This window comes from Sminthopsis crassicaudata, chromosome 6, assembly GCF_048593235.1.
Source record: "Sminthopsis crassicaudata isolate SCR6 chromosome 6, ASM4859323v1, whole genome shotgun sequence".
Classification (NCBI taxonomy): Eukaryota; Metazoa; Chordata; class Mammalia; order Dasyuromorphia; family Dasyuridae; genus Sminthopsis; species Sminthopsis crassicaudata.
This window is the reverse complement of record NC_133622.1, coordinates 196591486-196604573: the sequence shown is the minus strand read 5'-3', so window position 1 is coordinate 196604573 and position 13088 is coordinate 196591486. Positions and strand designations below refer to the sequence as shown.

Here is a 13088-nt window from a genome sequence, read left to right as displayed (position 1 = left end):
CTTCCAAAGTACAGATGATGGGTTATTTGCTACCTGGAGCTTTTCCTGATGCTCCCTTTTCATTTGAAGCTACTTTGTGTTTATGTCTTAGCATTTGTATTATATCTCCCTGATAGGGTTGAAGTTTCTTGAGGGCAGGGATTGTTTTGTCTTTAACTTTCTCAAAGCCTTGTAAAGTGTTTTCTATAGTATGGACATTCAATACATATTTGTTGAATCAATCCATCTGCAGACATAGTAATGGATCCAATAATACGTTGTTAATGATCACTCAGAAGAGTAAGAAAGGGGTTGGTCTTATTAGGGAAGAATATACATAGAATCCAGGATTCTAGGATAGTACAGATCTCATATATCTAGTAGTTTATATGAAGGTCCTAATCTTACAAGAACTGGTACTCTTGAATCACTATGGAAGTGTCTTCAACCACCCAGTCCAATGTTGCAGAGAATAACCAAACCAGGGAAAAATCACAGAAAAGATCTATGAAAGAGAGACAGTGAAATACAAAGGCCACAGATAAGGCACTGGACAGTGGCACAAGTTCCTTAGGTGGGAGAAGCAATATAATTATTGCTGGTTTATATGAGATGGGTCCTTTTTAAATTTGTTCTTTCAGAGTACTGCAGCATGAAAAGGGAATGATAAGACCTGGGAAGTAAATAGGTTATTGGGATCTGAGAATGGGATATGGTTTTCTGGATTATAATTTAATATACAAACAAGACAAGTTCTTGTTCAGAGATGTAGCATCTCTAAGGAGAACTAAATGTATTTTCCTGGAGTCTTATAAATTTAACCAAAGGGCCTTAAATTAGAAAGGAAGGAGAGACAAAACTGTACACACACACACACACACACACGCACGCACGCACGCACTCTAGATACCATAGAACAGAAATTTTTAATTTTGAGTCCATGAACTTGTTTTTAAACAATATTTTGATAACTATATTTCAATATACTTAGTTTCCTTTGTAATTCTAGGTTTATTTTATTTTATTTATTTAAAAATATTCTGAAATGAGATCCATAGGCTTTTTGACCCATGAAGAACAAAGGTTAGGAGCTTCAATTTTAAGAATAGCTATAATGTAGGAAAAAGAAACAATAGTAGAGATACTGAGGAATTTTTAAGAGGCAGAATTAAATCACATAATCTTATTGTTACTATGTACAGTGTCCCCTTACTTGTGTTCACTTCCCTCAGTGTCACTTCATGTAAGTACCAGACTTTTCTGAAATCAGCCTGATCATCATTTCTTATAGAACAATAATATTGCATTACATTCATATGCCATAACTTATTAAGCCATTGTCCAACTGATGGGCAGCCACTCAATTTCCAATTCCTTGTCACTATTAAAAAGAGCTATTGAAAACTTTTTTGCACATGTGAGTCCTTTCCCCCTTTTATGATCTCTTTGGGATGTAGACCCAGTAATGATACTTGTGGATCAAAGGGTATTCATCATTTTATAGTTCTTTGGACATAATTTCAAATTGCTCTCCAGAATGTCATTTCATGACTCCACTAACAATGCATTAATGTCTCAGGTTTTTTCAAATCCCCTTCAAAATTTATCATTATATTTGGCCCAAGAAGTACAAAAGCTCAGAAAAGAAAATAATTCCTTAAAAAATAGAATTGGGCTAGTGCAAGCTAATGACTCTATGAGATCTTAAGAAACAATAAAACAAAATCAAAAGAATGAAAAAATAGAAGATGTGAAATATTTTATTGGAAAAACAACCAAGCTCGTCACAAAGAGATATAATTTAAGAATTATTATACTACTTGAAAACCATGATTAAAAAAGTAACTACATATCATATTTCAAGAAATTATCTTTTTCATACTTTGAATATTTATTAGACATAGTTATTTCATATAATCTATCCAAGCCTCAATTTCCTTTTCTGTAAAAAGACAATGACTATCTTTTTGGACCCACCACATAAGGTTGTCACATCAAGCAAGATGAGTATAATAATACTAATCAGTGACATTTGTTCAGAACAGAACCTTTTATAAATAATATTTATGATAGAAAAATTATAAAACTTTCTAAATGTAGAGAGTTTGTTTATAGTTTTAACATGGAAAGATGATATTTATAACTCCTGAGAACTTTATCATTATTAGGGCAGTTAGAAGGAGCATTCTAACCCTAAATGCTCCTTCTAATTGCCCTAATATCTATTATAGAAAAAAGGTAAGAAAAAGTTTTTACAGTGGAGGGGAAGATAGGGGAAGGATGGAGTGCTTAAATGTTACTCTCATTGGAATTGTCTTAGATTGGGAATAACAGACACACTCAGTTGGGTATAGAAATATATATTACCTTACAGCAAGGTAGAAGGGGAAAAGATTAAGAGAAGGGGCAGAGGCTGATAAAAGAGAGCATGGAATTGGGAAATATGGCAACCAGAAACAAAACACTTGTGAGGGTGAACTGGATAAAAGGAGAGAAAGAGGAGGATAAATGGGAAAAAACAAGATATAGGAATTATCAATTAATATACAATTAATAATCAAAAATACGCAAGTCTCTCTGATAAAGGTCTCATTTCTTAAACATATAAAAAAGTGAGTCAATTTATACAAATGCAAGTCATTCCCCAATTGACAAAAGATCAAAAGATATGAATAGGCAGTTTTCTGATGAAGCAATCAAAGCTATCTATACTCCTATGGAAAAGTGCTCTAAGTCACTATTGGTTAGAGAGATGCAAATAAAAACAACTCTGAGTATCACCTCACACCTATCAGATTGACTAATATGATAGAAAAAGAAAATTACTAATGTTGGAGGTGATGTGGAAAATTAGACATTAATTCAGTGTTGGTAGAGTTGTAAACTGATTAAGAACTGTGCCCAAAGGACTATAAAACTATATATAGCTTTTGATCCAGTAATACATAGTAGACCTGTATCCAAAGAAATAAAAACAAAAAAGTATTAGGACTTCTATACATAAAAATATTTAAAGTAGCTTTTTTGTGGTGGCAAAAATTTGGAAATTGAGGGGATGCCTATTAATTGGAGAATAGTTGAACAAGTAATATATGATTATGATGTTGTGTTATAAGAAATGACAAGTAAGATGTTCTTAGAAAAACCTAGAAAGACATATATGAACATTAACAATGAGCAGAATTATGAGAATATGGTAGCCAGTAACAGCAATATTATTTGATGATCAACTGTGAATGACTTAGGAATTCTCATCCATAGAATGATCCAAAGTACTTATGGTAAAAAATGCTATCCACCTAGAAAGAGAGAACTGAGGGAGTCTGAATATGTTATATATATTTATATTTTTAAAACTTTCTTTAATTTTCTTTGTTTTGGTTTGTTTTCTTTTATGACATAACTAATATGGAATTTTTTTTTAATGACTGCACAGGTTTAACCTGTATCAAATTGTTGGTCTGTTCAATGAGGAGGAAAGGAAGGGAGAGAGAGAATTTGGAGCTTAAACAGATATTAAATGGATATTAAAATTGCTTTTACATGTAATTGGGAAAAAATAAAATAAAAAGGGGGAAAAGAATAATGGGAAACATCACAAGTCTGGATTGGGGCATGATATAAAAGAAATGAGAGATTTCAATTGTCATGGCTGGCCATTGCATTTCTTAGAATGCTAAAGAAAAATGCCTTTGATCTTTGAACTGGAAAAGAGATAACCCAGAAATTCAGTATCTTTTATGAAATCTCATTTTCCATTAGAGCACTTATAGGATGCAGCCAATCTGACTCACAACAGGTTGCTACTCAGGGATCTGGGAGTGCTATAGGAGTTTTTGATGATTTTACTGTTCAAATTTATATGGATAAACAAGATTTGCTCACTGGCTCTATTATGCCTTGGCTCTCAACTCCCAGAAACTTTTCTTCACAGTGGTATAATTCCTGTGTCTCTGTCCCTAAAATCTTAGCCCTGAAAAGGAATATTTCTCAAATACCTCACAGATTAATACTATCTGGGTACCATGCAACTTGAATGCATTTAGTGCTGACATGTGGCAAGAGACAGAAGTGGACATGTTTTAGCCGCAGTTATCATCTTCTATTGAATCTTCTCTTTGAACTTTAGAGATAGTACTAACTTCATGCAATAGATTTTAGGTATTGAATTCTCATATTAGTGATGATATGACAGGTAGACAGTGGGTAGAAAGTTACAGCAGGAGCCAGGAAGACTGGTTGAAATTCTGCTTCTGACACATCTTGATCATTTGGTTCTAGACAAGTTACTTGCATAGAAGGTGCCCATTTTCGGGGTAGAGGAATTTCCTTGTGTGGTAGTTTCCTACAATCATGAAATCAACATTCCAGTCCCTAGCCTGTTAGTGATGATAGAAGCCTTGCTGAGAGACAGTATGTGTAGTGGTTAGAATCTTGACTTAAAAATCAGATACTGTGACACATTCCCATGTGACCATATTCATCAATTGTGTGAGTTAAAAAAAAGTCAGTTAACCTATGCGTCCCAGTTTCTTTTCTTGTAAAAAGTGGGCTTGGACTAAATGATCTCTTCTTCCGATTCTATATTTACAATGATCAATTGTTAATTTATACTGTTAGAGGATTCTCAAAAGTTTCTACATATTGATGGAATCAAGATTATGGATCAAAAAATGATGAAAAAATAGTCAAACACACTCAATTCTATCAGTTGGAGTTTTGCAGTAGGATGGTTATGTTGCTTCAACATTTGTATGTCTGAACTTCAGTTAAGTACTGAGTTAGCAGTAGCTTGTTGTTGGGTCCATTACGTTGGAAGCTTTCTCATTTTTCTTTTTTCCTCTTCCTAGAAAAGATCAATAAAGCACATTTTGATTCATCCAGCCTTTGACAAAACCACAATGGACTATGATATTGCTCTCTTGCAAATGACTGAACCATTTCAGTTCAATCACTATGTTCATCCAGTGTGTCTTCCTGAGAAAGGTCAAGAGATACCATCATCCAGCATGTGTGTGGTCACTGGATGGGGGATTGATAATCTAGGTCTGTATGAAATCTTTTCTTCTATTTTATCTACATGTAGAACGGCTTCATGGGGATCTAGCTATTGTCCACCTAACATCATCAGTCTTTGAACCATGGCCATGCTGTTCGTTTCTGCTCATGCCAGTATGAACCATGTACAACCACAAATACTCCTTCCTGCCCGACCACTCTGTGTCCATTTAGTTCAGTGTTTTGTCTCTAACTGAAGTAGTTTGTGGGCAAGGACAATTGCTTTTCCTTTAAAATACTCCTCTTAAGGCCCCGAGCTGTGTCTCTAGTTTTCTTAAAATAACTATAGATGGAGTTGTGCTTATGGCATGGGACCGCCAGTTTTTTTCTGGCCCTTACCAATTTTTTGATTGTCTTTTCCCAGAATATTGAATGGATCATTCAGAGGGGAGTTTTGATCATCTGGTAACATATGGAACTGGGAGAGATATTGTCTTAATGAGTGCTGAACAGGGAAAGGGGGAAGATTTAGGTTGGCTAGGCAGAAGAATCTTGTAAGAGCAGATTGGATAAAGAGATAAGAGGTAGTGAGAAGTAGAGATTGTAGTGGAAAAAGGTAAATTTCCTGGTCCTTGAAGAGGGAATTGGAGCTGCTGTGTAAAGACCAGAGGGATGATGGGAACTTAAATGAACTCAGTCTGGGTCATTGAGTGGATTATGTTAGGACCAAGTTCTAGAGGCCACAGTGGTAGGGGTAGCATTTTTGGTCTTTAACCAAAAAAAAAACAAAAAAACAAAACAAAACAAAAAAAAAACCCAAAATGTTTTACTTTTCAGATGGAGAAAAATCCAACAAACTACAGCAACTTGAGGTTCCTATCCTTGATTCTGATGTGTGTCAAAAATATTATCAAAATCTCTCTGTGGGGGTATCCCAGAGGATGTTCTGTGCTGGGTTCCCTTCTAAAGGAGACAAGGATTCTTGCTCAGTAAGCTCATGTCATATTCAGTTCTCGAACCACACACCCAATCTATCTGTTTATTAATTTTGGATAGCTGAGCTTTTTCGAAAGAATTCTTCCTCCAAGGGCACAGAGAACTCTTAGAAAATTTCCATTTCAAAGTATTGGGGGGGGGTGGGAAGACAGCTGAAAGAAAGGAGATGATCTTGCACTAATTCTTTTTTTTTTTGGTTGGGAATTCTGAAGAAACGGGAAATGAGATAAAACTGAAAGAGCCTTTTTTAATGTGTGCCTTTAGATTCAATAAGACATATTGGAATAAGATCACCTATGACCTTTTAATTCCTTAAGCTACTCATCCTTATTATTTAACATTTTTTCCCTTTCATATACTTAGGGTGACTCAGGTGGTCCCTTGGTTTGCTCTCTTGAAGATTCAGGTCTTTATGCCCTTTTTGGGATAACCAGCTGGGGCTTTGGCTGTGGAAGGGTTAATTACCCAGGTGTCTACACTAGTGTCACTGTTTTCACTGACTGGATCAAACAGCATATTAATGATACTGGTATGTATGAAGAGGAAATCATTTTTTCCCCTTATATTGGCACTATCTAGATTCCCTATCAGAGGAAAGTATTAATTTCAACCCCTAGCTAACCTCTGAACAGCAAAATGAAAGCTTGACTAAACATCCTATCTCTGAACAGCATGGTATATATTGGCTCCAAGCACAGAATGCATTTTGTTGCAGGCAAACTATATACTTGTAGTGCCCTTTCACTCCTTGTTTTTATTGGCAATACATGGGATGGTTAAAGAGCACATGTAGGGTCACACATAAGTGGATGTGTTTTGAAGGCTCCAAACGCACCTGAGTTTGGAGAGAATAATTCATTTAAGTTGGGCTTCTTTTTCCTTCAGTACTGCTATATAATTTAACACTCTCTTGTGAAATTCTCAGACTGGTATGTAGGAAAGTGCAGAAGTCAAAAGTCAAATCACCTCTGGGATTCAGTTGCAGGCTTCTGGGTCCCTATCCTATCTTCTGGTATACCTGGTTCGTGTGACCTGTTATTGTATACTGAAATCTCTTGATTCTGCTTAGTTTTTCATTATTTCATGCAAATTTTTCCATGTGTTTCTAAAATCAAACAGCTCATTATTTCTTACAGCCCAGTAATATTGCATAAAAATCATATACCAGAACTTACTATCCGTCCCCCAACTAATGAGCATCCTCCCAATTTCTAGGGTTTTTGCCACTGGAAAGGGAGATGCTATATATTTTAGTAAGTAAAGGTTCTTTAACCTTTTGTGGGACCTATTTGGGAAACAGACCTACTAGTGATATTACTGAGTCAAAGGGAATAGACAGTTTTATAATTTGAGCATAATTCCAGATTGCTCTCCAACATGGTTGGTTCAATTCATGATTCCAGCATCAGAGTATATTGTCCCAAATTTTCCACATCCTCTCCAATATTTGGCATTTCCCCCTTTAATATTTTAGTCAATTTGAAAGGGTGCAATCATATCTCTGCTATAGTTTCTTCCCTCATTTTCCCCAGAGATGGGTGAAAAAAACTGTTTTTTTTATGGCTAACATGAATATGTCTTTAAGATGCAACCATTCCAGTTTGTCACTAATCTAATACAAATAGCCTTTGTTGGGGTGTGTGTGTGTGTGTGTGTGTGTGTGTGTGTGTGTGTGTGTTTGGAGAGAACATGAATGATTAAGACTAGATTTCAATGGTAATAGATAAAGGAAGTTTCTTGTTATGGAATAATCAATCTGAGTTTCTTATGATCTTTGGGTACATCCAGAGGAATATAGATGAGATAGGTTTAAAGGCCATTAATTGAAAACATAGACATGTGTTTTCACTTGGCAGCTACAAGCTGTTTTTGGCTGGGAAGACCCAGTGCTGAGTGTGATTTAGGAGCTCTTCAAGTAAAGATCTTCAGGATTGATTAGCAAAGGATATGAGATCACAACATTTAGCAAGGCTAATTAATAACAATACAACTCAGTGACAAATTAGAGAAATAGATGAAAAATGACAGAGATTTGGAATCAGAACAAGCATGACAGGGAATAGAACCCAGTAAAGGTTGAGATAGGAATTCCTAGTTTAGAGACTGGAGAGAGAAACTTAGAAAGACAGAAGAAATTCCCTTTTATGTTCACCTTCACAGCAAAGATGCTTTAGGTCATCAGGGATGGAAAAACTAATGGAGGGTTTTTGATAGACTTTGGGACATCAAGGATTCACATTTCTAGGAAAATGGTAAGCAAATAGAAAGTGTCTTTCCATCAGAAGTCCTGAACATGTGGTGACTAGAAGGTAGGACCTTTTAGAAGCAGTATGAAATAACTTCTCTCCTTTGTCAGGCGATGCTAAGAGGGCAGTGGGAAATTCAGAAGGATGTATTGGGGGTACTCAGTGTGACAGGTTTGACAAAGTGCTGTTTGTCTTGACAGGACAACTGTCTCCTTATTGAATGGGATATGGGTTTATGTAATTTCTCAAGCAGGGACCCTCTCAGTCTGAATTAAACTCAATCTTTGAGTTTTCCAGGATTAATAGAAACAAGGAAGGACAAAGGATACCAAATATCAACAAGGAATCTGGATTTATATGATGTTTAGAAGCTCTACTGCGCTAGGATTAGGGAAAGCTCTCATCTATGGGAATTTTCTGCCCCATGAGTAGAGTTACCCACTAAATTATCATGACCAGTGAAAACTGTATATTCACTTCCCAATCTTCTGTGGAATGCCCTCTAGGCTTTTCCATAAATATGAAGAAAGCAATTTACCTGACCACTTCCATCTCAGGGATGAACAACCTTGTTCTTTGGGTCTTAGAATAGTGGTAGAAGCCAGGTGTGAGTGATGAGAGAAGTGGTATAGCAGCCAATTTTTTTGGGGGGGGGAAATATTTGTAAACTGGATTAATTGGGGAAGTATGATCTTGTGAAACTTAGGGTTAGCGATGGATGTGAGATAACCTTCCACAGTAGATTTGAATACTATTGATGCTATTTTCAACTTTCTAGATTGGCAACATTTAAGCATTTTTAAATGATATCTTCACTGACTTTCTGACTTAATTTGTCTTGACTTCACTGATGTATTTTTGATTTTTCATAACTATAAGCAGAAAATGGGTTACTCTGTAGTTGATATATCATCTGTGACGCATCACTTTGACTTTATACTATAAGTTTTAGAGACATCCCTTCTATTAGTTTCTGATAATATTACCTGGATTTATTTTAAAGCCAGATAGACTAAATGGATTGAGAATGAGCATGAGTCACAATGAAAATGTAGTAGGACTCCTTGGGAATGCAAATATCAATTAGTATTATATCCTAGGAGCTCCTGACTTGAATTTTTATAAAACATGATGAAACTTCACTGGGGGCTAGAACCAGAACACAGCCTATCTGTTGAGGTGGATGCATGATTATAGACATTGCATATGAAAAGAATTATAAATGAAGAGGAGGATTGAACCCAGAAATGATCTATATTCTTAACCATTTATGTTATAGACTTGATTTTGAATAGGACTGAATTTTGTAACAGATTTGCAATAAGTCTTGAGTTTTACAAAAATATCTTTTGTGAACAATTTCTACAGATATTTAGATATAGAAACATATTTTGTCTATTTAGATATCAATCTATCCATCCATCTGTCTAGTTAAAGTACATGGACTTTTGGCAAAGATAGTGTTAGAGGGCCAGAGTTTATGGGAAAAATCTAGAGGGCATTCCACAGAAGATTAGGAACTCACTAATAAGTAATTAAAAAGAGTTAACTAAAAATCAAAAATCTTTGATACTATACTATATTTATACAGTAGAATTAGGTACTGTACTTGTCCTTGACCTTTGACAATGGTCAAATTGGCCCATGATAGTATGATGTATTCTGAATTGTAGTGATCCCATTTCAGGTCACATATGGATATTTTTAAAGCCACTGTCTGGAAGATATTTCAGGGATGTATCTGTTGTCTGATTTTATAACATAAGAATGACATTCACTGGTGGAACTTTGTGTAGCACAATAAGCCTTCATCTCATTATATGAGCATATCTGATAAGACGGGAATAAACAGCATGGTATAATGGCCAAAGTATTGTCCTGATAATGGCTAATATTTTGCCCTTGCTACCAAGGGGACTTGAATTTAAATCTTGTCTCTAAACTGACTAGCTATGTAGCTGTGGGCAAATTATTTAATTTCTCTGAGTTTCAGTTTCCAATTCTATAAAAATCAAGAAATTGGACTTTTTATTCTCCTGTAACTCTAATTCTATTATCTTAGATCAAAGATTTTTTCTATGCTAGCATCAGGAAACTTGGCATGGTGTTGAGTCCATATGAATTTAGCCCAAAAGGTCCCCTAGTCTCTTGTTAAGAGTTATGTAGCGCACTAGAATTAAGAAAGGTTGGGAAAGTCTTCCTGTGACAGATTTCAAATAGTACTTAAAGAATGCCAGGAGGGAAGAGGTATCTGCCTTCACCTAGTGAATTCCTTTAAAAATTAAACAAAATGGCACTTCCTCAAAGAAGCCTTTCCTGACCATCCTCTGTTAGTAATGATTTTCCACTTGGTACCTCAAATGGTCACTTGTTTTAATCATTGCTCGTGTATTTAATATGAATAACTAGGAATTATTGTTATCCTTGTATGATGTTCAGCATCCTATTAGGGTATTAAGTTCCATGAAGGTAGAGATTGATCTCCATTTGATCTTCACTTTGTATCTCTTTTACACTGTACTTGACACTATAAGAGCTTAATCAATGTTTGCTGAATGGATGAAGGGTTAATAGATCTAGGGATGGAAGGAACCTAATTATACAAACTCAAGAATTAAGTTAGACACTCATTTTCACACAATCACCAAGTATCAAAGATGAAGTTTGAATCCAGATTTTCCCAATTTCAAGTTCGGTATTCTCTTTACTGTGTGATGTAGCCTCTCTGAATATTTATTTCTTTTTGCTTTTTTTTTTTTTTAAAGGAAGTGAATTAGGTAACTGACAAAATTGCTTCTGGAAGAGACTCTGGCTAGAACATCCTCTGAAGTGATGGCCAGGGTAGGTTGTGAAAAACATAAAACCTTGGAAATCAGGAGCATATCTTCTTTATTTCTCTTCCCTTTGATGGTTTTTAGGTGTGCACATTCATGAAAGACTGATGATGTTTGTCTTTGTGCTCAGAGGCTGAGTATCCTTGTAGCTGTACTTCATATGTGCATTGCATAATTTCAATAAAGATTTTCCTTTTGGATTTATATTATTTTTACTTTAAACTTCCAAGGTATTTGTTTTTGGTTCTGTTATCTTTAAGGTGTACACACACTGTATTCCTAAGCCTTCAGATCAGACAAATTGCTTATAATAAATGTCTGATGAAAAGCTGGGGAAACTTCTTCAAAAAGGGATGATGAATTTCACTGGTGAAGCTACTGCTGTTGGTGCTGGACTGACTTACCAGGTTTCAAATAAGATTTCATCAGCAAGTTAACAGCTCCAGAGAATTAATATTCTATGTCTGGAATTGAGAACAAGTCTGTGATTCACTGATCAGGAAAAATTGAATTAGTTTCTCACTATGCTATGCCAATCAATGCTAGGTAATTTCAAATGATAAAATTTATAATAAGAGATACATCATCACTAGTGCAGAGCTTTTTGCTTTTTTTTGTATCATGAAGCTTTTTGTTAGTCTAGTGAAGTCTATGTATCCTTTCTTAGGGGAAACACATAAAATACAAAGCATAAAATTACAAAAGAAACTAATTATATGGAAATAAAATTATTAAAATGTAAAAAAGCTCAGATCCATAGACCAAATGTTAAGAACCTCTGGTATAGCAGGCAAGTCTCAAAGCAAGAAATACTGAGACATAAACTGGCTGTGTGAAAAGAATACCTCACTTAGTCTCTCAGTACTCTAGGAAATTCTCTAAGAATGTAAATTGCATGATCTTCATGGGTAAATGGATTTCTCCACTGGGGGGATTTAAAAAAATAAATTTAATTTCTAAAAGAGTCAGCCTCTTTCTTCCCTCCCTCTAATTGAGAAAAAGAAAACAAAATCCCTGTTATAAACATGTAGTCTCTTACAGAGAGAACTTTAGAGTCATGGTTGATCATTATCCTGATCAGAGTTCTTGGGTCTATCAAAATTGTTTGTGTTTAAATAATATTGTCATTATATAAATTATTGGCTTACTTCATTCTGCAGTAATTCATGCAAGTCTTCCCAGAGTTCTCTGAAACCATGCTCTCATCATTTCTCATAGCACAATAGACTTTTATAACATAACTTGTTCAGCCATTACCCTTTAAGTTTTTAATTCTTTGTCACTTCAAGAAAGATGTAAATAAATTTATATGTACTCATTTAGAATTTTTTTTTTTTTGCTTAGGACTAATCCCTAATGGATGCTAATGCTTATTTTCTCTCGTTTTCTTCTTCTCTTTCCCTCCTGTTTCCATGGTTGGTGAAATGTATTCTGTTCTCAACATGTGTATGTGTGTGTGTCTGTGTATTTGTATTCATCTCTCCTTTGACCAGTTCATGTGAAATTGAGGGTCAAATGTTAGCTTTTTCATTGCTTCCTTATTTGTGTAGCGAAGACTGTCTTCCACATATATCAAGGGGTATTAGGTATGGTTCACAGGGAGGCCAGAATATATTCACCTTTACCATCTCTTCTTTTTCTCTTCCCATTATTCTCCAAGGGAGACTTTAATTTCTGCCAGAAGAGGCAACAAAAGGTTAGGGCCAAAAGTTTTGCTATCCTGATTTCCTGAAAGAAAAAGGATCCTGGGTTAGAAATAAATACATTTGTTCTCTTAAATATTGTTAGTGTTGGGGATATGGTCTTTCAGGTTCAAGCTAAACATTACTGTTTTTTAATGAAGAAAGAAGGATGCAACTTGATTATATCTAAGGCTTAACTTCTTTGAGAGTGAATAACAAAAACAAAACAAAACAAAAAACCCAACAACCAAAAAAACTATTTATGAAAGTTATTAGTAAAATAAAAACTGAGAAAGTACACATAAGAGAATATGTATAAGACAAAATAAAGACAAGGAAATTCAGTTTCAGCA

At 35.0% G+C, this 13088-nt stretch overlaps 1 protein-coding gene across 2 annotated transcripts in view; it reads left to right on the top strand.

The window, feature by feature from the left end:
* OVCH2 (ovochymase 2) overlaps positions 1-11256 on the top strand; it is a 43264-nt gene extending 32008 nt beyond the window's left edge. For both annotated transcript variants that reach the window (XM_074272389.1, XM_074272390.1), the window contains exons 18-21: positions 4830-5025; positions 5815-5966; positions 6337-6502; positions 10985-11256. In XM_074272389.1, coding sequence (XP_074128490.1) covers positions 4830-5025; positions 5815-5966; positions 6337-6502; positions 10985-11004 — 534 coding nt within the window. In that variant the 3' untranslated portion in view covers positions 11005-11256. The remainder of the gene's footprint in view (positions 1-4829; positions 5026-5814; positions 5967-6336; positions 6503-10984) is intronic.
* The last annotated feature ends 1832 nt before the right edge of the window (positions 11257-13088 follow it).